Genomic DNA, 25,107 nt, shown 5'->3' on the forward strand with positions numbered 1-25,107 from the left:
AAAGCATGGAAACATGGAAGGATGGGTGAGTTTCCTTAAATATTAAAAATGAATGCAGTGTAGTTCTGATTTTTAAACAAATCAGCTGCCATTGGTATTGCCTACGTTAGATACTTTTAAAGTAATCACCTCATCGGTCCCATCAGCGCAGTCATATTCACCGTCACACCAAAATCTGGCAGAGATGCAGTCGCCGTTACCGCACAGGAACTCTTTCAGCGCACATGTCTGAGGCTCTGCGGAAAAAATGGAATTTATGAGAAACACACAAATAAGGGAAAATATACATATCTGTAGCTCAAAACAATTAACAGAAAAAAAATATATTAGCAGAATGTCGAAAATCCTAAATTCATGATCTTCAGATCAAAAAATGATTAATTTCCATCAATTGGAGGTGGAAATAAAAATGGTCATGCAGCTGCATATTTACCGCAAGGCAAACAAGGTGTTTGCCTAGGGCAGCAATTTTTGGGGGGCGTCAATGAGGTGGATGGCAGATAGTGGCAATGGTGGGGGAGGGGGGGGGGTTGCATTTATAAAGCAGTGGTAGGGATTAACTATGGCCATAACACTGTGTAGGAAAAAAGCACAGCAATATGGGACTCTGAACTCACGTGACCCTTCAAAATGATGTCTGACCTCTCCTCCAATCATGGATTTCCCTCTGCAGCCTTAGGCCCCATGTACACGGGACGTTTCTGAATGATGGAAACTGACTGATGGAAAACGTAGTTTAAAAAACGTCTGCTTTGCCGTGTTTGCATAATGCGTTAATGCGCATTTATGCGCGTTTGCGCTTAGAAGCGCAGAATGCACTGCAAAGTGGTAAATTATTAACTATTTCAGACTGTTTCAGAGAAATACAGAGAGTAGAAGCAAAGACAGCAGTATGTGTTGAGATAATTAGGTGTGAGTTGCTCCTTAACATTTCTGTTGTTTCCAAGGGTGGGAAGGTGTCTGGTGGAGGGAGTCATTAGGACCACCTGGCGGGGGGTCTTCATGAGGAATTTGAGGTGTGAATGGTCATTAACATATCTTTTGTTTCCAAAGGTGGGAGAGGTCTGAGGTGTGAATTGGTCATTACAATGTGTGACGAGCTTGGTAGGCACATCCTGTGTTCAGTGTTTTGTCCATCCTTGAAAACTCTTTGCATTTGACATTTTTCTTTAACTCTTCCAGTTCCCGATGCTGTCCAGAGCCTTTTTTCATCATGAAACAAGCATGTAAACACTTATAAACTAGATTTGCCGCATTTAGACGCGTTTAGCTGCGTTTACAAGCGTTTTGCGTTTGAAATGCTGATAAAATCGACGTCTGAATGCAAGTTTGTTGCGTTAAAAAAAAACAACTATAAACTCAACTGCCTGTAAACGACTGTAAACGAAGATGTGTACATGGACACATAGGAAAACATTAGGGTGAGTTCAGGGGCTGCTGAAAAAAATGCTGAACAACTCCTAAATGTGAGTTTAGCAGCTGCAGTGTACATGAGCCCTTACTGATATCTGCTCGCCATTAAAAATTGATCCGTTAATATTTCTAGGAGAAACAAACACCACCAGTGAGACCGGCTCAGTCAACAAACTGACCATTTATTCTACCAGGTACTATCAGTTACACTTCTGGAATATTGGTACTGATAAAGTACTCATCCCTTACAGTGTTATCGCTTATACTGTTACCTCTTTCAGAATTAAAGCAGAACTCCAGCTATAACTTTTTCCCTAGTTTTGGGTAGAGAGGGGAGGGGTTAAAGTGAGCCAATGTCTCTCAGCCAATCAGAAGGGAGAGACTCAGGAGAGATGCAGCTCCCATGCACAGCGATGGATCTGGATAGGGATCAGGTAAGTGTTGGGGGGCTGTGGGGGAAGTAACACACAGCAGGTGTTTTACCTTCCTGCATAGATGCATGAATATCAGAAAAACCTTTAGGGCCGGTTCACGCTATAGAAACGCAGTCCAGATGCATTCCAGGTGCATTTCCACATGCACGTTTTTGACGCGTTCCGGTGCATTTTTTATGCATTTTTGACGTGCTCCGGTGCTTTTTTTTCTGCATTTCAGTTAATTTTTTCCCCTCTCTTTTTCTTCAATTCAAATAGGGACATGTGCGTTCCAGTGTTTTTTTTTATGCATTTTGGTGTGTTCTCAAGAGTTTTTGATGTGTTTTACCACGTTCCAGTATAGTTCTGTGCAGAAAAAAATGCAGCATATTCTACTTTTTCTTCTGCAACTGGAACTGCAAGCACTGATGTGAACTATAACATTGACAACCATATAACCTACTTTCCGTGCATTTTGGATGAGAAAAAAAGCAACTGAAATGCATGCAGTGTTAACTGGCCCTTAGAGCTGATTCACACATGTGCGGTGCAGATTGAAGCTCAGGTTTCACAGCTAATTGACACAGTAGTTGTTCAGCAGTTCATGTCAGGTTTCACATCAGGTTCAGGGCAGGATTAGCTCAGGATTTTATCCTGTGCACATGTGCGGTTTAGAAATGGTTCCTGTAGAAGTCAATAGCCTGTAATATGCACCTGAACCTGAAGCCACTGCTCAGAAATTGGACAGGACTCTTTTTCAAACCACACTGAATCTGCACTGAATTCACACCAGCCGTGCACTGGACATATGTGAACAGGCACCATAGGAAGCAATGGTATTTCACATGTCATGCAGGTTAGATGCGGTTCAAACCACATCCAATCCACTTACAGTGAGGAACAGAAGTATTTGAACACCCTGCGATTTTACAAGTTCTCCCACTTAGAAATCATGGAGGGGTCTGAAATTCACATTGTAGGTGCATTCCCACTCTGAGAGACAGAATTTGAAAAACAATTCAGGAAATCACATTGTATGATTTTTAAAGAATTTATTTGTCTTGCACTGCTGAACATAAGTATTTGAACACCTGAGAAAATCAGAGTTAATATTTGGTACGGAAGCCTTTGTTTGCAATTACAGAGGTCAAACGTTTCCTGTAGTTCTTGACCAGGTTTGCACACACTGCAACAGAGATTTTGGCCCACTCCTCCACACAGATCACCTCTAGATCTGTCAGGTTTCGGGGCTGTCGCTGAGCAACACAGAGTTTCAGCTCCCTCCAAAGATGTTCTATTGGATTTAGGTCTGGAGACTGGCTAGGCCACTCCAGAACCTTGATATGCTTCTTACGGAGCCACTCCTTGGTTATCCTGGCTGTGTGCTTCAGGTCGTTGTCATGTTGGAAGACCCAGCCACAACCCATCTTCAATGCTCTGACTGAGGGAAGGAGGTTGTTGCTCAAAATCTCACAATAAATGGCCCCATTCATCCTCTCCTTAATACTGTGCAGTCGTCCTGTCCCCTTCACAGAAAAGCACCCCCAAAGCATGATGTTACCACCCCCATGCTTCACAATAGGGATGGTGTTCTTTGGATGCAACTCATCCTTCTTTTTCCTCCAAACACGACGAGTGAAGTTTAGACCAAAAAGTTCTACTTTGGTCTCATCTGACCACATGACTTTCTCCCATGCCTCCTCTGGATCATCCAGATGGTCATGGGCAAACTTCAGACAGGCCTGGACATGTGATGACTTGAGAAGGGGAACCTTCCATGCAATGCATGATTTGAAACCATAACGGCGTAGTGTTCTACTGACAGTGACCTTTGAAACTGTGGTCCCAGCTCTTTTCATGTCATTGACCAGCTCCTCCCTTGTAGTTCTGGGCTGATTCCTCACCTTTCTTATCATCAGTGATACCCCACGAGGTGAGATCTTGCATGGAGCCCCAGTCCAAGGGAGAATGACAATCGTCTTTAGCCTCTTCCATTTTCTAACAATTGCCCAGCAGTTGATCTATTTTCACCAAGCTGCTTGGCAATTGCCCCATAGCCCTTTCCAGCCTTGTGGAGGTCCACAATTTTGTCTCTGGTGTCTTTTGACAGCTCTTTGGTCTTGCCCATGGTAGTAGTTGGTGTCTGACTGACTGTGGGGTAGACAGGTGTCTTTAAAGAGCTCAGACAGGTGCTACTAAGTTAGATTAATGAGTGGAGTACAGGTGGACATTTTAAAGGCACAGTAACAGGTCTTTGGGAGCCAGAATTATTGCTGTTTCTTAGGTGTTCAAATACTTATGTTCAGCAGTGCAAGGCAAATAAATTCTTTAAAAATCATACAATGTGATTTCCTGGATTGTTTTTTAAATTCTGTCTTTCAGAGTGGGAACACACCTACAATGTGAATTTCAGACCCCTCCATGATTTCTAAGTGGGAGAGCTTGAAAAATTGCAGGGTGTTCAAATACATCTGTTCCTCACTATATATGTGAACGGGCACTTAGACTTTACAACCACCTTAAAACCTGTCAGGTTTTTATTGTTTTCTATGTTTATTATAGGGATCCATTATCACTTTTTGTCCTGGTGACCATTGTCTAAGGGGAGGGGAGTGAGGGCAAATCCAATAAACTTGGCACTAGAACAGAAGCAGGGGGAAAACTTGCAATATTCCAACCTGTTCTGTTGACAACTAGTGGTGAGATTTCTGTTTTTCAATGTGGGGAGATTTCTACTCCTTTATCATTTTTTAGGGTAGGAAGTAAAATCTTGCTTGTGGAGACACAGACAGCAAAAGAAACATGCCACATGTCCTTGTCCTTGCTTATACTATCCAAAAAATATTTGGTTGGATCGGTACTTGAAAGAGGTTCCATATTATGAGTTCAAGACAGGTCTCCGCCACTCCTGCCTCTTGCACAATAATGGTCTTGTGAATGGGCTGTTCTTGATGTCATCACTTCCATAGACCGGCAGGAACAGTCCACCACTGGACGAGGATTGGAGGACAGGGTAAGTACAGTTTATCCCTGAGCCCCTAGACAAAAAGAGCACTTAACCCATACAGTGTGGGCACAGCCCCACTGCATGGGAAAATAAAAACAATTCTGCTTTAAGTTTGGCCCTCCACAACCACAACAGTCCCATTTCCCCCATGTGGTCCCATGGAAGAAGGAATTGCCCACACCTGCTTTAGAAGGAGAGATGAGGGTAGGCAGACTTCTTATTTTACTCTGCACAGGTTTCTTTTAACTATACTGCAATTATCACATAGAAGGCAATCAATACATGGCATAAATATAGGTGTGTGTGTGTAATGATTGCAGTAATGCACAGTTCATTTGAGTTGATCAATCCTTTATATGGTTTCACTCCTTCATCTTGTATGTTATTGTGGGTGACAGGGAAAATAATTATAATCGTCTGATGCTTTGTTATTTATGCTTTTCTAAAAAGGTCATATACAGTCATTCTCCCCAGGAATAACATTATTCCCCAGCTTGTCAATAAGGGAATTTTATTTCTGAGAATCAGCATGTAATTATCAGAAGGAAGTCTCTGTAATCACACAGGAAGGCAAAGATGGAAAGAAAGCTATATTGTAATGTGTGCTGATTATTTATTTATTTTTTTCTATACCATCAAATAACAGCTCAGAATAAGAAAGCTTCCAAATGCAACAGGTATAAAATCTCTTTATTTGTGATAAAAATACCTGCAATATTGTTTAGGGGAAACTATACGTATTTTCAACAAGTACCCATACCGGTATATATAATGAGTTATTATTCCAAATATACAGTATGTACACATTCATTTTTAAAACTTTTTTTACATTTTTAATTAGTTGAAATACTATATTATAGTAATAATATTCCACATCCGTATTTATGTATCCTTCCCTCTGGTGACCATCAGTGCAACAGGCAGCACTAGACTACAAAGTGTGGATGGAGAAGTCTCCAGTGTCAGCTATTGTATTCAGGCACCTGCAACCTCTTGAATACCCGGGCAATTATCATTTTCCTTCAAGCTCTGTCTGTTTTTTTAATTGACATTTGTTGAACTGGGTGGTACTGACAGGGCCATCAAGATCTTGAATTTTGACCAATTCAGCAGGAATCAGCTGAAATTTAAGACATCTATGACCAAATTAAAGGACAAGTTCACCTTTCCACAAAAATAAAAAAAAAAACTGTTGACATGCTTTACAGGCTCCTAACACAAAAAAATATTAAATGCAAATTTTTTTACCTTCAATCTGCAGATCACTGATACCATGCAGGTCTTCTGCACACTGTCAGTGTATCTGCTTGCTTGTACATCCCATAAGGGCAAGCCAATATTTGCTGACAGGAAGAATCAAGGAACTACCATGGCGCTTCACAGTGCCATGGTAGTTCATTGAGGACTATAAGCTGTCAGCCACTAAGGCTTTCAGGACTTGTAGTTCATTAATTCACAGAACACTGTGAATAAGTGACGCAACCATGTTGGCGGAGCCCAGCGTGGCAGCACTGTTTTTGAAATCTGACAGCTAGTATGGAGAATTTCTCCCCATACTTCGATCACGGGGGGCAGTGGGCAGCAGCTGCAGGATCAGGAACATGTTACATGTTCTACCCTAAAACGGCTGGAACATGTAACATGCTACCAAAGTTGAACTTATCCTTTAAGAGTGAACACCACAGAGTGTCTGACATTATCTAAAATGTGTGCCTCTCTCTAACTAGCTTCCCTTTGTAGACTTCCCTGATTTCAGGGCAAAGCCCTACCAACTGCCACATCACTTGCTAGGGATGAGTGAACCAAGCAAAGTCTATAGGAGGCTGCAAATGCTGTTATTTTTTTTTTCTAGCCTTTTAAAGGCTAATTTGCAAAATGTGAAAGAAAAAAGGGTATGGACACCTGGACACTGCAATGGGGAACATGTGCCATGCAAAAAAAAAATAGTAGAAGAAGAAGGAAGGCTCAACGTGTTCTATCAGTGAACAAAGTGATGGCAACAGTCTTCTGCACTGAATACTCTCAGAATCCCACAAGACTTGCCATCATTGATGAAACACTTCAAGCCTTTTTTTTCCATTTTCTCCATTTTCAACTTGACTACGGGGGGAGGGGTGGGTGTCAACTGTTTGCAAAGAGCACATTAAAACCATATACACATACACCATTTTCAGCGATGGACACCTGGAAAAGTGGCTTGGTGTAGTGATAGAGAAGAAGATAGCAGAGAACTTTCATGAATGTGGTCACTCGTTCCATGTTGGGCACTGAACTTCTTACACTACCCTTGGAGCATGCTTTGGAGATGCTTTAAACCTGTATGTGAAGTTATGAGGCAATATGATATTCTCATTTACAAATGATATTGTTTGCAAACAGCAGTGTTGGACTTGTCATTTAGCAGCAGTAGCACTAATGCAGGCCAGCATCTATTTGTAAACATATTGGGCCAGGAACTCTAGATAAGGATATTGGCCAAATATTGGGATGAATATATGTGGTCCATGATATCACCCAGGATCCCTCGCCGGTTTGTTACATACATACAGAATCTGTTGGCTGGGAATATGTCGTTAGCAATAAGCTGTGGGTGACCATCATTAAGCTGCTGGTCATCATGGTGGTGGGTCAACATTATCAGGTGGGAAGATCCATACAGCCACTGCATCTCTTAGCCCGTCATTGATTTTACAGGCTGGCTGCATGAAACATCTGTCACTCCCCAAGTGCATAAACATGACCCTCTGCACGGATGTATGGGTCCATGCATCCGAGTAAAGGAGGCCTTAAACAGAAAACATACATGTATTTAAAGTGTCTTTAGCTGTTTGCCTATTGAACTGTGTGGATCATCTCCAATTCCCTATAATGGTATAGTACAGCAAGAGCATAAAATTGTGAAATTCATTTTAAGAATCAATCTTATGTATTCTAACAATAAGCACACCAGAGAGAAGACTTAACAAGTCTGGTGTGTACAGTGGGGTTAGTACCTAATCATATCAGCACAGGGGAACAATCGGAACATGGAGAAGCCAAAAGCGGGGAAGGGAATAAAGACCTGCTACATTCCACAGAGTAAATGTAAGCTTATGTGCATTTATGCATTTGTGGAGCATTAATAATTATGGTGCAGGTTCACTTTAAATATATGCTTTGAAATATGCTAATAGATCAACCCTGCTACTTACTGCAAGATTCTTCATCCGAATTGTCACCGCAGTCATTTTGTCCATCACACCGCCAGTGATCTGGAATGCAGTTCTTATTTTTGCACTGGAATTCATGAGGACCGCAGGTCTTTTTGTCTGTAAATTAAAAATACATTACCTAGCAGCAATGGAGAAGTAAATCTACAAATCACGTTACTCTCATGTAAAAGCCCAGCAAGGCTGCACAAATCTTAGGAGCTGGGTAGCTTAACAAAATATTATTTTTTTCCTTTTGAATTCAAGAAGAATATACACATTGACCTATCACAAGTGCTTGCTGGATGCTAAGTTAATCTGAAGAACAGATTTTGTAAACGTAACATACATAAGGCTCTGATGACAATGCTACCTCCCTTTGATAAGAATCTTTATTTTAAAAAAAGTGACAGTTATTTCACCTTACCAATGTAATTTTAAAACTAACAACAACCTTAGGTTTATTTTCACCCATGTGACTGTAAAGTGTTGTGAATTGAGCCCAGAGGCTCAATTCACAAAGTTTTAACACAAGGTTAAGGATCTATATTTTAGCCATGTGACTGTATTTTTTATTTTATCGAGGGGAGTTAGAGGGGACTTATCGAGGGGAGCTAGCTCTCTCAACAGGATTCACAAAAATGAGTCATTTGGCCTAAATTCACCTTCAAGTCTCACTAGACCAGGGGCGGACTGACAACTCATGGGGCCCCTGGGCAATAGAGGATCATGGGGCCCCTGTGTCCTTGCCCAAGCTCAAAAAAGCCTATGAAAAAGGTACCAGGGGCATCTCATGGAGCCCCCTACTGACCCCGGGCCCTCCAGCAGTGCCCGAGTTTCCAAATGGTCAGTCCACCCCTGCACTAGACTCAGCTGAATATAACTGTCGCTATACTGAAAATAAGGATCTTTATAGGCAGATGCAGTCTGTTTTCTCCAGTGTAGTTGATGCTTGTCCGGAGCGGAACTGCAGCTGGAGGGGAAGTCAAGAGAAACTTGGTTTCTCTATGGTTCCCTTTGGCCTCTGGAGCAGTGTTCTGTTTAGCTACGCAGCATCCAGTTGACCCTGGTGACCATTTTGGGTCACACAAAGTCTTTTTAAGTACCTGCCCTTACGTTTTGGTGTGCATTTGCGAAGTGGCTGCTGTAGGCAAATTGTAAGCATCTGTCAAGGACAGCACTAGTAGTAGGGGATGGTTCCAGAGGAGTAGGGAAAGCTCAGAGCCTAAGTTTTCACTTCAGCAAGTTCCCTCTTGGGTTGGAACAGCCAGGCCTCATCCCACCTCCTTTGGCAAGCGCTGTCTGCAGCGTGGGGCTACTACTGTTGGCTCTCGGCTACACTGACTGTAAGTTCCCATTCGGGTGAGATCCCCACTGGGCTGTTGTACTATTTGCAAGTTCTTCAATATATCGGTTACTGCATTCTGGGCCTCTATGTGATTACTGCCATCACACCATGCTGTACCTACCCAACATTCTTATCCCACTGTTTTCCCTTTATGATTTGAGATTATGATATATTTGTATTCACTGCAGTTATAAGAATGTTTACCTGCTATTTTTGAATATGCAAGGATAATGCACGTACTGTTACAAATACTGTATGTGTTCAAACGTTTTCATATCTGTCCAAACATAATATATTGCATTTATGTTACTGTAAAAAAAAACGTATTACAACTCAGTGTTGAATATTATCAGCCATTGAGGCCCCATTCACACCTGAGCGTTTTGTACGCTTGAAGCTCAAAGCTCCAAAACGCTCAGAGAGAAAATATCAATATTACTCTATGGAGATGATTCACATCTCCACTCCAAGTTGCCTGAAGCAGAATGCCAGAAGCTCAAAAATGTTTTGGAGCTTCTTTTACAGTTGCATTCGGGCAGATTGATGTGTTTTTTGGTGCGTTTTCATTCCCATAGAAATACATGGAAACGCTTAAATTGCGCAATTTCATGCACTTTAGTGCATTTTATCGTGTGACCAAGAGCGTTTTTCTGGCATGGCAAAACATGGCAACAATTGATGTCACTGATAAAAAAAAAAATTTCAATTAGGTAGTACGAAAATGGCAGAACTTAAAATGCCAGAAAACGCCTGAACAAATCGTACACAAACGTTCATATATTTGTATAAAAACACACAACAAAAAGCACGAAAAAATGCACAAAAACTCTATGCTCAGGTGTGAATGGAGCCTTAAAGTGGAACTGAGCTCAGAAAGTGAAGATTTGCCATGTGATAGGGAGATTCTAGACATGTTAACTGAGCCTAAGCAGTACCCTAAAGAATTACCTTTTGTCTTGACTTCTTCCTAAAATAGCAGTGCACTTTTTTCTTTTTTTTGGAGGGGGGGGTTGTTATTTTGAGGGTTTTTTTTAAATTTTTGTTCTTTTTTTTATTTTGTTAACTTTTTTTTATAGTTTAGACCTATGTTTGTCCCTAGCATCTTTGAAGTTATTTAGTTAGTGAAGGTGCCTAAGCCATTTAAAGTGGACATGAACTCAGAAAGGGAAGATTTGCTATGTTTTAGGGAACTTCTGGACATGTTATTGAGCCTAACCAGTACCCTTAAAGTGTTACTAAACCCAGGACCCTCCATTCACTATATTCGCCCTCCCACAGTACACAGAACATGGAAATGCAATTATTTTAGTAAATATAAACTGCTAAATACCTTTTCTCACCAGTAGTATATAGCAGTCTTGTAACGTCTGTCAGTGTGTGGATGATCACTGGTTAAAGCTTGTAGGAAGAATTTTCATTCTCCTCTGACCAGGGGTGGACTGACAACTCATGGGGCCCCTGGGCAATAGGGGATCATGGGGACCCTGTGTCCTCACCCACACTCAACACACTCAAACCACACCCAAAAAAGCCTCTGAAAGGTGCCAGGACATCTCATGGGGCCCCCTACTGACCCCAGGCCCAATGGTCAGTCCGCCCCTGCCTCTGACTGTCCTATGAGGCTGCAAACTGTCCAGACCATCTGTCTGGACAATGCTGATTGGCCCTGGGCCGACAACACGCACACACCCAAAAAAGTCCTCTATAGCAATATACACCAAACTGAACATGTGCAGCTTGTCTCCAAGCCTCTGTTCTATCAGGAATTATATTGGGGAAAATAGAAGAAGGGGAGGATAAGAGAAGTCAGTATCAAACATCCTTTTTACACAATGCAGAGGATTAACCCCTTAGGTTCCACAGTGAGTATAACAAGCGTGCTTTACTGCATATACAGACTGATATTACTGTTGTGGGTTAGTAACACTTAAAATATTCAGCTTTTGTCTTGAATTCTTCCTAAAATAGTATTACACTTCCTCGTGTGTGAAGGTGCCTGGGCACTACAGTGCCTAAAGCCTCATATCTGTATATCTGCAAATCGAAGATCTAAGATCTTACATCTGGGATCTAAGGTACCATTGCCTATGACTGCTAGTCTAACAAGAAGGGGATAATATTTGGTCATGCCGCTACTCTGCTGCTCACTATTCTCCTTGCTGGAGGCTTTGACATGAAGAAGCAGAGAAAACACAGTAGCATTAAGATGCACCAATGTGCTTTCAATGACCAGTAAGTTTGCTGGTAGAGTTCATGTGTCCTTTTTTTTTCCACTTTTTTGAAAATAAAGATACAATGTTGCAGTGGTGGTCCCAGACTCGGCCATGCTGTCTGGGAGGGATAGCTGCATCACAAGACAGGCTGTATAGAGCTACTAATCCTTTTCTGCATTGAACAGTTCATATATATATATATATATATATATATATATATATATATATATATATATGTATGTATATTTACTGTATAATAACTATCTTGCACATTTTCCTGGAGTTCAGCTTTGTATTCTAAAGATAACACTCATAGAAACATAGAAAAATGACAGCAGAAAAGGACCAAGTGGACCATCGAGTCTGCCCTTTTGTGTGTATGTGTGTTTTGTTTTCGGTTTTTCTTTTTTTGGGGGGGGTTGTTCTTTTGTGTTTTTTTTTGTTTTAAATTTTTTTTTCTGAGTATAGATCTATGCTTGTCCCTAGCATCTTTGAAGTTATCTAGGTATTTACTGTTGACTGGCTCACTACGTCTGCTGGAAGTTTATTCCAAGCATTAACTACCCTTTCAGTAAAATATCACTTTCTGAGATTAGTTTTGAACTTTCCTCCAGTTAGTTTAAGGTCATGTCCCCATAATATAGATTTAGGTTTCATGTTGAGCATACTGCCCTTCTGATCCTTATTCACCCCCTTGATGTATTTAATTTCATACTAATAATTATGTTGGATGAAAAGGCCTGCCTCTTATTCCAATTCATTCCAAATGTCTTTAAGTAGGTTAGAGGTCATGGCCCTGTGCGGGCCACTAGAGTTCCTCAACACCATACTCCTCAAACCATGTCTTTATGTAGCTGCCTTTATGTACAAGGGTGCTGGAACAGAAAAGGGACCTTCCCCAAACACAACTGTCTAAAATGTCTTTATATATTGTATGATTAACATTACCTTCACTAGAAACACTTTAAATTATTTGAAGGAGTTTACACAAACCTTTGGCCACATAGTATAAGCATTTAATTCATGAACTGTGCCTGACAAACGTGGAAAAAAAGAACTTTTGCCAAAAACGTTTGTTTTTCTGTATTTACACTGGAGTTAACTTACATGGTAATTTAAAAAACATAGTGGTCAGCAGAGCTCTTCTTTAATTGCCCTACATTTTCAATTGTTGATTTATCCTTTGATGGATTTAATAAGTTTAACAAAGCTTCTGTGAACATTCAATTTATTTTTTTAATTAATTCTGCAATTCATGGAATGTTTGGCATAACAAAAATGAAATGCACACAACATATATTTAGTGATTTATTATGGAAAAATGAGGATGAATGTATGTTTATTTTTCTTCAACTTCCACTGGCTACATGTAGTGTTGTAGTTTATTGCCTTCATTAAATGGTGAGCCAGTTACGGAAGTTATCAGTGGAGACATTTGTATGTTTAGCAAGTCTTTTTTACCCCACAACATCTTTAAATTTCTACTCAAAATGAAGTGCAAACTATATTTATATACAGTAAAGAAGGAGAACAGGCACCATCTAATCTGCTGAAATGTTGCAGCATCGTGTTGTATTGCTTGCTGGCCTCTAAGGTACCTTCAGTGCAAAGAAACTTTAGTGACAAAATGTCTTCACCCATTTCAACCAATCTCTTGGTAAGTATAAAGTAGAATTAAGTTATTTTCTTCACACAATGGGTTTTCCATTAAAAATAAATAAATAAATAAATATATATATATATATATATATATATATATATAAATTAATCCCACAGAGGTTCCTTTGGCGTAGCTTTGGGCCTTGTGTGGTCATATAAGCTTTCTCAAACTTTTCACCCCAGAGGAACTCTTGAAATCATTTTCAGGTCTCCGAAAGCCCCTGCTAAAGCCAATTCATTGGGTGGCAGTGGGAAAAACACCCCTTACATTGGGGTTCAGGGAGAAGATTTATCCCTTTACAATGGTGGTCAGAATGTCTCCCCTTTAGACAACTAAAATAATCAAGGGTGTTATGCAGCTGGCTCTGCCAAAACCTATGCAGGCATCATAAAAACATAGGTAAATCAGCTACGGCTAAAGAATCCTAGCAACCACCTCTGGAGGAATCTTGGTTGAGAATAGCTGCACTAGAGAACTGTAATAATTCTCCTAGATTTTCTAGCTTGTTGGGAAATATTCCTGTGACTAGGCCAAATCTTTACTCTTTCTATGAAGCAGAGCAAAGGGTCAAAGTCTGTGCATGTACCATTGATAGTGGCAGGCTAGTAGGTAGCAGATCTTGGTGCTCAACTGGAGCACTTGAGGATAAACAAATATCGTTCACCATTCTCAGAAAATAACTCCATCTTTGGATGTCCTATGTCTTATTTCTACCCAAGCTATCTAGGTAACATAATTACACAGTTACATAGTCGGTAAGGTTGAATAAAGACAACAATCCATCAAGCTCAACCTGTATGGAGGTGGGTGTTTATGTCAAGTCCAATTCCTATATCCCTGTATATTGTGTTAACTAAGATGCCCACCTAAGAGTTTTTTTAAACTATCCACACTTCCCGCTGAGACCACCCATTGTGAAAGGGAGTTCCACATCCTTACCACTCTGACAGCAAAAAAAAACCATGTGCAGCTTAAAATGTATTTATTTATTTAACTGCTTCTCTTCCAACTGTGTCTTCCTAAGCTCCTTGAAACTGAATCGTTTTCTCCCTATACTAGAATCACCATTGATGTATTTGTATATCACTATCTCCTCTCAATCATCTCTTCTCCAGGGAGAATAAGTTTAATGCTTGTAGTCGTTCCTCATAACCAAGGTCCTTCAGTCCCCTTATTAGCTTTGTTGCCATTCTCTGGACTCTCTCCAGTTACAGCACATCATTCCTGAGGGCTGGTGACCAGAACTGGACAACATACTCAAGATGTGGTTGGACCAGAGTTTTGTAAAGTGGTAGAACTATAGTTTTATCTCTTGAGTAAATATTGATTTTGATGCATGCTAATAGTCTGCTTGCTGCAGCAGCTTGACATTGCATGTCATTGTTTTGCCTCTAATCTACTAGAACCCCCAATATCCATTTTCAATCCCCTAAAGGTTCTTTCCCTAACAAATGGCGTACATTAATATTTTTAGCCCCCAGGTGCATTATTTTAAATTTTGTTAACATTAAACCTCATTTGCCAGGTAGTTGCCCACCCCTATATTTTTTCTTCAAAAAGTTTCTTTTAAAGTTTCTGTATGTAGTCTCAAAAAAAATATAGTCATTGTTTGGTAGCATCACACCATTTACAAAAGAGATTTGCATTTGCTGTATGTGTAGTTGTTCTTATTCTCTTTCTATAAACGTCAAGTGCTAGACACAATTAATAAGGAAAAAGGATAAAGCTAACATTCCTTTATCATTTTACTTTTTGTACAGTCTACATTTGTTCCAAAATGACCCTAATACACATTTGCCAAAGGAAGCAAGACCCGCAAATAACGTCCTCCTCAGTGCTCTGTTTTTCTTTTTTTTCTTTTTATGCTATGTATCCAGGCGAGTATCAACAGCTGATTTTTATGTTTTCAACATCAGTAAGGTAACTCCATGACAAAAGATTACATTTGTCTTCTGCATAATGGGATACAAAGGTTAATTTACTCTGCAACTCTTAATTACTTGCTCAGACCTTTGACACTCTTCTAATTGTGGAGCTAGAAGATGTGCGCAGCAAAAGTAATGAATGACTATGACTATTTTTTTTTTAGTCACAGTAGGTAACTAATTACTTTAACCAGTTTTGCAAAGTGTATAAAAACTAGTCACTGCTGAGGTTCAAATAGCTGATTATAAAGAGAAGTAGAACATGCATATTTATGAGGCTCTGTACGGAATCTTTGATCAAACCTTATCTTATTCTATTACATTCGGCGGGTAGCTTGTACGCAGGACACCTGGGCTCATTTGTAAAAACAAGAATAATGAAAATACAGTAGAAGGAATGTCACTCCTTGGAAGCCATTCAGATGTTTCCTTTCTTTGTCTGATCTTCAATAGAAAAATGACAGCTGGATGTTGATTGGTGGGGTTTCTTTTCACTTGGTTTATACAAAAAGCCCACAGCTGGATTCTGACTACTAGTGAACTCAGAGCCTCCAGCAGCCTGAATATTAAGTTTTAAGTGATAATTAAATTGTTTTGCTGACTTACGTATGAAAAATAAAAGTAGATATAAATCTAATCACTAAAATTGTGTTTAGCCGTAACAGGTAATATAGTTCCAAAGGTTGTTTTTAATATTTGTAAAGATCAACTCCAGGAAACTTGAAAATGTTGCTTGTTTGGTATGGGGAAGAGTAAAAGTGCTTTTACTTGGATGATATCTGCTCCCCTGGAAGGTGGCACTCTCAACATTCCAGCAGAGGACTGTCCCTTAGCTATAGACTCTACATTGGTCTTGAAGACATCAGCTCTCCAAACCACTAGAGCAAAGTGGAAAAGGCACTGCAGGGACCAGACTAGCATCATGGATGAAGAAAGGATTAGGTAAGTAAATCTACTTTAACAAATAGATTTCTAAATGAGCAATTAACCTGAAACCAGTAGGGTACAGCCCCACTGCAAGGGATACCTCTCAAGCTTCTGGCTTTACATTGTATTGTAATAATAGTATACCTAGGGATAATATCATGATGGCCCTTGTTTAGGCACTTCTCATTAAGAGGTGACAACTGTGTCCCAATTGTACTCCTTCATTGTCACCCTACCCTGTACATCCATGGTGCCAGCACACATCTCACAAGAATGCTCTGCCTTTGTCACTCTTTAGAAGCCTATTCAAAGAAATAATGTGCAGTCAATGGTGGGGTGAGTGCATATAGACAGGAAGTAGCCAAAAGAAGCCAGAGGAGATCAGCAGTATTGAGATGTCATGACGAATAAAAGCATGTGAAAGTATACTGTGAAAAACAAAAATGGCAACTGTGATACACAGTGTGCTCAAACATGATATATCATCCAGTTTTTAGATATACTTTAGGGCTTGCTCACATCATGTGCAGAGATCTGCTATTTTCTGCACCTGATCAATACAGGTCTCCTCAGGAGAGACTGGCTTTTACACTACAACAGAGCATTTGGGAGCAGAATGGAAAGGTGCAGAAAAATGCAGCAGGAAATCACTATTGTTTGTGTCCTTGCTATGAAATTTTCAGTTTGCTTTCTGCCCCAGAGACCAACACTTCCTGCATTCTCCATGCATTCTTTTAGGGAATCTACAGTGTAGAAGGTGCTGGTGATAGCGTGACTGGCTTTATTGTGGATTTTCTACTGGAAGGCAAACAATATGCTCACTTTGCAAGGGAAGTTGCACTTTACAAGGGAATTTGCACCAAAACTTTGATGACTTCCATCTTCCAATCATATGCAAGCAAAAATGCTGTTTCTTTCCTGCATGTGATTGGGTATGTATGCAGAGTGCAACCGCAATACATGTACTGAGTTTCAACTCATTCAAGAAGCTCTGGCGCAAATTCAATTGCAAAGTGCAATTTTCCTTGCAAAACGAACAGACTATTTATTTGACTTTAGTTAATTAACCCCAAAGTTTGTTAGCTCAAAATATTTTATTTTAATAAAAGATACAAGAAAATACCGTATTTTTCGCTCCATAAGACGCACTTTTTTCCCCCCAAAAAAGGGGGGAAAATGTCAGTGCGTCTTATGGAGCGAATGTAAAGCGGCCGGTCCGGTATTTCTGCCGTCACCATGTCAGAATATCGGGCCGGCCGCTCAGCTCTTCTCTCCTGCAGGACCTTACCTGTTCCTCACTCCAGCGCTGCAGTCTTCCCGCGGCGGCTTCTGTGACAGCCGGGTGCCCACTGCGCATGAGCGAGAAGCGCTGCGCTTTGTGAATGGTCCGGTGTCTTCTGGGACACGACAGGTCCCAGAAGGCTCCAAGCCATTCACAAAGCGCAGCGCTTCTCGCGCATGCACAGTGGGCACCCGGCTGTCACAGAAGCCACCGCAGGAAGAAGAAGGAAGGACAACTCTGCGGAAGTGGGAGCGGGTACCTGTCAAATTCAGGTACCCGTTCCCCCTCCCTCCCCAAAGGTCCGCAGTCTCTGGTAATCTCCTTTACTGTCTGCAGTCTCTGATCATCACCTGTACTGTCCGCAGTCTCTGGTCATTCCCTGTACTATGTCCGCAGTCTCTGGTCATTCCCTGTACTGTGTCCGCAGTCTCTGGTCATCTCCTGTACTGTGTCCGAAGTCTCTGGTCATCCCCTGTACTGTGTCCGCAGTCTCTGGTCATCTTCTGTACTGTGTCCGCAGTCTCTGGTCATTCCCTGTACTGTGTCCGCATTCTCTGGTCATCTTCTGTACTGTGTCCGCAGTCTCTGGTCCTTCCCTGTACTATGTCCGCAGTCTCTGGTCATCTCCTGTACTGTGTCCGCAGTCTCTGGTCATTCCCTGTACTATGTCCGGGGTCTCTGGTCATCTCCTGTACTGTGTCTGCGGTCTCTGGTCATCTCCTGTACTGTGTCCGCAGTCTCTGGTCATCTCCTGTACTGTGTCCGCAGTCTATGGTCATCTCCTGTACTGTGTCCGCAGTCTCTGGTCATCTCCTGTACTATGTCTGCAGTCTATGGTCATCTCCTGTACTATGTCCGCAGTCTATGGTCATCTCCTGTACTATGTCCGCAGTCTCTGGTCATCCCCTGCACTGTGTCTGCAGTCTATGGTCATCTCCTGTACTGTGTCCGCAGTCTATGGTCATCTCCTGTACTGTGTCCGCAGTCTCTGGTCATCCCCTGCACTGTGTCTGCAGTCTATGGTCATCTCCTGTACTATGTCCGCAGTCTCTGGTCATCTCCTGTGCTGTGTCCGCAGTCTCTGGTCATCCCCTGCACTGTGTCTGCAGTCTATGGTCATCTCCTGTACTATGTCCGCAGTCTCTGGTCATCTCCTGTGCTGTGTCCGCAGTCTCTGGTCATCTCCTGTACTGTGTCCGCAGTCTCTGGTCATTCCCTGTACTGTGTCCGCAGTCTCTGGTCATCTCCTGTACTATGTCCGCAGTCTCTGGTCATTCCCTGTACTGTGTCCGCAGTCTCTGGTCATTCCCTGTACTATGTCCGCGGTCTCTGGTCATCTCCTGTACTGTGTCCGCAATCTCTGGCCATCTCCTGTACTGTGTCCTCAGTCCATTGGTTCAGAATATTTTTTTCCTTGTTTTTCTCCTCTAAAACCTAGGAGCATCTTATGGTCAGGTGCGTCTTATGGAGCGAAAAATACGGTAAATCAATCAAATATAAATGTTAAATGTAAAATCCTATTGCTATTTTTTGGATCCATTGCTTTACAAAACTTTATACTTTTCTTCAAACTCAACAAAAGAGAACAGTAATATTCATTAGCACGTTCAGTTGTTTGAATTGGAAGTTGAAAAGACTCGGGGTTCATATCAAAGATCGGGTGGACGCGAGGTCCTTGTCTAGTATACATACAGCTGCTAGAAATATGTTTAATGGTTGATACTCACCGCAGTTGGCCTCGTCTGATCCGTCAGCACAGTCGGAGTCCTCATCACACACCCAGAGTTTAGATATACAGTGCTTTGTAGTTTTACATTGAAAGTGGTCCGGAGAACAGCTATTTTCAGCTAGTAGAGAACAAAACAGGAGCAGAATTCATCCATTTTAATAAGTGTACATTTTAATACGGAAGACATCTTCTCAAGCTCCTCATTCAATGGGTATTAATGCAAAAATTCCATTAGACATACATTGAAATGCCGAACGCTGTTTCAGAATCTCTGAAGAAGGTCGCTAGACTCTGCAATAATTACCGGTATTTTAGTAAGATAAGTTCCTTAAATAATTCATATAGATTTCCTCTAATGTGTAGGCTTTACACTGTATGTAAATGGAAATGACAATTATGAAGGAAATTATAATGTAAATGATCTTAAAGAGACAGAACAATTTGTTTAAAATAATCTATCATATTTATTTTTCAATTTATTATAATAACGACCAATTTCAATCAGGCAGCCAGCTATGATTTTCCAAAACTCCCTCCCCCCCAAAAAAAAAAAAAAAAAAATCAAGCAATGCAACACTGCTTTAGGTTGGCTTTCCAGCACATTCCTCCACACCCTCTCACTTAAAGATTCTTGAAATGCAGCTGTCCAGTTTATCTGACATGGTTCCTGTAGATCAAATTGAGCTTGCACTTATCTTCATTGAGATAAATACAAAAGAAACTTCTGACAGCTACATAGACACTGAGGGAACTGAGAAAGTCAACGAGTTTCGTGCTATCGCAGCACTTAGTATGAAACGCGTCAACTTTGTCAGTCCCCACAGTGTCAATGTAGCTGTCAGAAGTTGCTTTTATATTTCTCTCAATAAACTGTCCAGACCTATTATCTTACAAAAAAAAGTGTGGGCCCACTTACACTTCTGTATTGCAGTAACACATATAATGTGTTGATGCATTGCAATGTCATTTAGTTTGAATGACACCCCACCATACTATGGCAACAAACCTGTGTTTGTACCAAACTGCAATGCATGGAATCACATTGTAGTGTGTTTCCATGTGATAACATTACAAAAAAGGGTCATACATGATCTTAGGCTAGTTAGTGCATTTATATGTATAACACACATTGCATACACTGATGCATAGCATTGCCATTCATTTTGAATGGCACGCTAAAGCAGTAAGGCAACACATGTCTGAAGCTATGACACAGAGTGACAGTGTGCTGGGAATACTCACTAAGCACACAACTTTATGCTGACATGGAAACATATGTGCGGTGGCTGGGGGTTAAAGTTCACTTTTCTTGCTGCCGCATGTATGTGTGGTACCTTTGCTTGAAAGCGTGACCATGAATGCCTGGGACCAGGTGCAGACTGCAGTCATGTGAAAAATCTAACTAATCTACCTATTTAGGTAGCTTCCCGACTGAGAAAAGAGCTTTCACTGTGTGTAGTAATGAGACACGCTAAAACTCAAATGCACCCCTTTGAATAACTTCAAACCAGGTCCAGAACAGTTACTATAACCTTACTGATGAAACCTCAGCATAAGAGTTCAATGTGAACAATCTCAAACCTTAACACTAACTACATTTATTCAGCTGCCCCGGCATACCTCTGTGAAGTGATAGTCATGCAGGTAAAGTCCATTGTTGAAGATCCTCTGGAACCCTGGATGTCTGTAGAAGACTACAAGACACAGCAGTCCCTTCTCCAAGCGACTCTAGGTGGGAAAATCCGTGGCCCAGGACCTTAGCTTTCCCTCTTTTTATAGCAAAGGTGGGCTGGCTGAGACCCAAAAGCCCAGGAACACATAATACATGCTTAACCCCTTCTTCCCCAGCCTAGGCCAGCCGCTAACTTACTAAAGCAGTGTTACAACCTGCTTACATGCATATATGCGCTGCACTGATGGCAAGATGTTAAAACATTTCTATCACTTGAATTAAAATGGCAATAACAGAGTCTTCTACTGGGTCCTGAAATGATGTGAAGGTTGGTGGGAAGCACCTCTGAAGTGGGGGAACACAGAAGAGTGACACTCCTGGTAGGGTTTGTTTAGCAGACACAATGGGGGAGAATTACTAAAAACTGGTGTACTCAGAATCTGGTGCATCTGTGCATGGTAGCCAAACAGCTTCTAACATCAGCTTGTTCAATAAAGCTTTGACAATAAAACCTGGAAGCTGATCGGTTGCTATTCAGAGCTGTACCAGATTTTGGATGTCCAAGTTTTAGTAAATCTCCCCCATATGTCAAGATTATAGTGGCGATCACTGGCACAGGCAGCAAGAAGGGTAAGTATTTACATAATTTTTGAAAATGGCCTTTTAATTTTAGCAAACACTTTTATCTTCAAAATACTGAATATCTAATGTCTCTTTACAAATAAGTGTCAACTTACGGCAGTCAATCTCATCCTCTTCATCCCCACAGTCATTCTGGCCATTGCAGCGTAAATTTAATGGGATGCATTTCTGCTTCTTGGTGCATTTGAACTGTCCTGACAAGCAGACATAGGTATCTGAAAAGACGTTGATAGACCAAGATCAGTATGCTTCCTGAAATCTATGGGCCCCCGTCGATGGCTGTTGTTCACAACACAACTCTCTTTGTTCCCATACAAGTTAATGTGAATGCAAAAACATCTTGAGGCAGGTTGATGTAGCTTAAAAGGAGGTTAAATATACCTTTCAATGAACTTTATCTTAGAAGTGTCTTAAACTGATAAAGGAATGCACCTGAAAGTAGGCAGCATTTGCCCATTGATAAAAGCCCAAAGCCAGTTGACACAGGCCACCAATTGTTGTTGATTGTCTACTCAAGTGTCATATATTTTTTTAAATTGAGTTTTATTGAACGTATACAACACAGTACAGCATGTGTCGAAGGCTATATACTAAAGGTAAGCATACCAACAAAGTGACTATTACCTCTCGCAGGAAGATTACATTACAAACAATATGAACTTAAAAATCTCTTACAATGCTTGAGAAACAACACTGCATATAGAAACAACACATATTATAAATAGGATAATGAGCCTAAAGAGAAAAGAAACAAGTAAAGAAAACAGGAACCTAACCTACAACTACAACCGTTGGTCCAAAAGGCAAATCTCCCAGGTTCAAATAAGAGTAGGATAACAGAAAAGTACAGAATTAACCTTCCAGTATGGAAGACAAACGAGCCAATACCCGTTAAGTAGCATAAAAATGAGAAAAGTAAATTCTCTGCATGCAGAACCATTGTCCAAGAGGTTCATAGGAAAAGGAGAATCAATCACGTATCTGACTCCACACAAGTATCAAATAACTCTATCCATGGACCCCATATTTGGTCAAATTTTGAGGACATTCCCTGGCTTCATAGGTTAACTTGTAAAGTGACAATACCTGGTTAATCCATTTTTTCCATATATTAATAGAAATGACTTCAAAATGAACCCATTTGAGTACCACCATTTTCCTAGCATAAAATAAAAGATAACAAAGAAATTGTATCTGATAGAAGCTGAGGTCTATATCTTCTAACACCCCTAATATACACCATTTGGGATTACAAACATTTGGTAAATCGAAATGCGTAGCAATAAACCTGGTAACATGTGACCAAAAGGGACAAATCTTTTCACATCTCCAAAGCATGTGACAAAGATCTCCCCTAGAATTATGACATTCAGGGTTATCCTTCTTGTGCATCTGAAAGATCAAGTGTCATTTTTTACTTCTCATGTGGCATAATCACCTACCACAGTTGAGTTCATCAGAGTTGTCTCCACAGTCATTTTCTCCATCACAGATAAAAGCAGGGAGGGCACAGAGTCCACTGCCACACTGGAACCTTCCTGGCTGGCACTTGAACTCAGCTGTCAGATTAGAAAAGGAAATAATTTACCATTCATAAAGAGAAATAAAACACAGTTTAGAAGGAAGCTATAGTAGTATGGGTTCAGCTTGTACAAGGTTTAATGCTGTTTCTCCTTTTTTTTGGGGGGTGGGGCACCCAAAACTCCCAGGTGGACAGGGATAATGGAAGGAGATGTCACTGTTGGAGTATCCAAGCCATAAAAGAAACCAGGGTCTGGCTCCGCCCAGCAGATTGGACTAGCCCTTGAAGAGTGGTTAAGCTTAGTTGGCAAAAAAGAAAAAAAAAAGTAATATGAAAGAGCCAAATGTTTTTCTTACAACTAATGATATCCACAAAATAATTATAAATTGATTTTATGGAAATGTTTTAATCCAGAGACTAAATGTGACTCTCCTTGGGGGTAAGGAAAGATTTTTTTTTATTTCTAGCAAACGGCAACATTGATCACAGTTACCCAGGAGTTTTGTATTATCTTCCTCTACACCTTGAAGTTTGCTAAAAGCTGTACTTGACATCTTGACTTGGATATTTCTGTTCATTCTAATCAACTCTGAATCAACATCAGCTACTGTGCTGTGCAATTGTTTTCAACCGTATCAGTTTTCTCTTGTTGTGTAGTTTACCTTTGCTTTCAAGAGAAAGTGATGTTAAAAATGTAAACCATAATAGAATTTTTAGTAGCATTCAGAAGTATTTAGAAGTATTAAGGAATGTTAGGGTTATTGTAGCTCTTTTCTAGCTTTTTTTTCCTTTACATGTACTGTAAAAATGCTGTTAGGAATGTTTTAGTAGCGTTTAGCAGCATTTAGGAGTGTTTAGTGGGTTTTTCTGTTGGAATAACGCTCCAAAAAACATTTTTTTTTCTGCTCCTAGATGCTGAAGCTCAAAAAAATGCTAATAGTCTAAAGTAGTATGCATGGACACATAGGATAACACAATTTAGCTTCTAGGAGCAGAGAACAATTGCTGATAATAGCTTCTAGGAGCTTAAAAAAAAGCTAGTGTGCATGGAGCTGAATGGTTTCTAAAAGAGGCATGCACTTTGCCTGACTCGGTATGCCAACTTACAGTTGGTCTTAAGTACCTCTAGTTGAAGGCAATAGTTTTTGAATTTGGTACAGTAATATTGCCACTTTGTTAAACTGGCACTATTAAAGTGGTTCTAAAGGCTAGACATTTTTTACCTTAATACATCCTCTGCATTAAGGAAAAAAAAGTCCCTCTATTTGCATTGCCCCCTCTCCCCCCTGAGCCTGCTTTTGATCCAGCACTGTGTCCATTTGCAGAGGCTCTCACCTCTCTCCCTGCACACACAGGCAGCAGCAGGACTCATTGGCTCCTATGAGCTAAGAATGGAGCAGGGCTGTGCCAACAGATGTACACCGTCCAGCTTCAGAGCGAGCTTGCAGGTGCATGCCCATAGGAAGCAGCTTACTAGGATAGGGCACAAAGAAGAGGAGGAGCTCATAACGCTGGTGAGGAACCTGAGAATAGGGGGTTCAGAATCACTTTGTGCAATACCATCACACAGAGCAGGTAAATATAACATGTTTATTATTTTAATTTAAAAAAACAATATTTACAGTCACTTTAAGAACGGCCTGAATCTGCTGCATGTGTTGGTAATGCTACCAAAGTGAGCGGCAGAGATTTGGAGGCCATACCTCCAGAAACGTATTGCTAGGGCTTTATTGAATTTCCCCCAATGTCTTTATAGACTTGTCCTTGTGTACCAGGGCAGAGACACGCTGGAACAGAAAAGGACCTTCCCCAAGCTGTTACCATAAGGGTTAAAAGTGCACAGTTCTCTAACATGTTTTTGTAGGTTATAGTGTTAACAGCATCCTTCACTGAAACATCGGAAATCAGTGATTTGGAGATGTTTATACATACTTTTGGCCCGATAGTAGGTGTTACGAACAGCTGTCCACAAACATCTTACCACAGAAAGTAAGAAACCAACAGGTTACTCAGGCCACCAGAACTATGAATCAAATGTCACTTTACGGAGGACTGATCTATTAATGTGTACACTCTAAAAGAAAGTAGGTGGCAATTTTTAAAACAAGAAAACTGCAGCACCGTTCCTAAATTGTGACTTAACAGGGCAAGGTGGGCAGATGGACT

General features: G+C 40.7%; 1 protein-coding gene across 1 annotated transcript in view; it reads right to left on the bottom strand.

Annotated features, from left to right (window-relative positions):
- The window catches only part of LRP1B (LDL receptor related protein 1B), a 2,076,109-nt gene that overhangs the window by 197,343 nt on the left and 1,853,659 nt on the right, over nucleotides 1-25,107 (bottom strand). Inside the window, exons 64-68 of the mRNA XM_089653623.1 lie at nucleotides 22,862-22,978; nucleotides 21,515-21,634; nucleotides 19,104-19,223; nucleotides 8,025-8,141; nucleotides 130-236 (exon numbers count right to left, since the gene is read on the bottom strand). Of these exons, the coding sequence (XP_089509749.1) occupies nucleotides 130-236; nucleotides 8,025-8,141; nucleotides 19,104-19,223; nucleotides 21,515-21,634; nucleotides 22,862-22,978 (581 nt within the window). The remainder of the gene's footprint in view (nucleotides 1-129; nucleotides 237-8,024; nucleotides 8,142-19,103; nucleotides 19,224-21,514; nucleotides 21,635-22,861; nucleotides 22,979-25,107) is intronic.

This window comes from Staurois parvus, unplaced genomic scaffold (genome assembly GCF_062004578.1).
Source record: "Staurois parvus isolate SC_StPar_1 unplaced genomic scaffold, SC_StPar_1.0 ptg000716l, whole genome shotgun sequence".
NCBI classification, from domain to species: Eukaryota; Metazoa; Chordata; class Amphibia; order Anura; family Ranidae; genus Staurois; species Staurois parvus.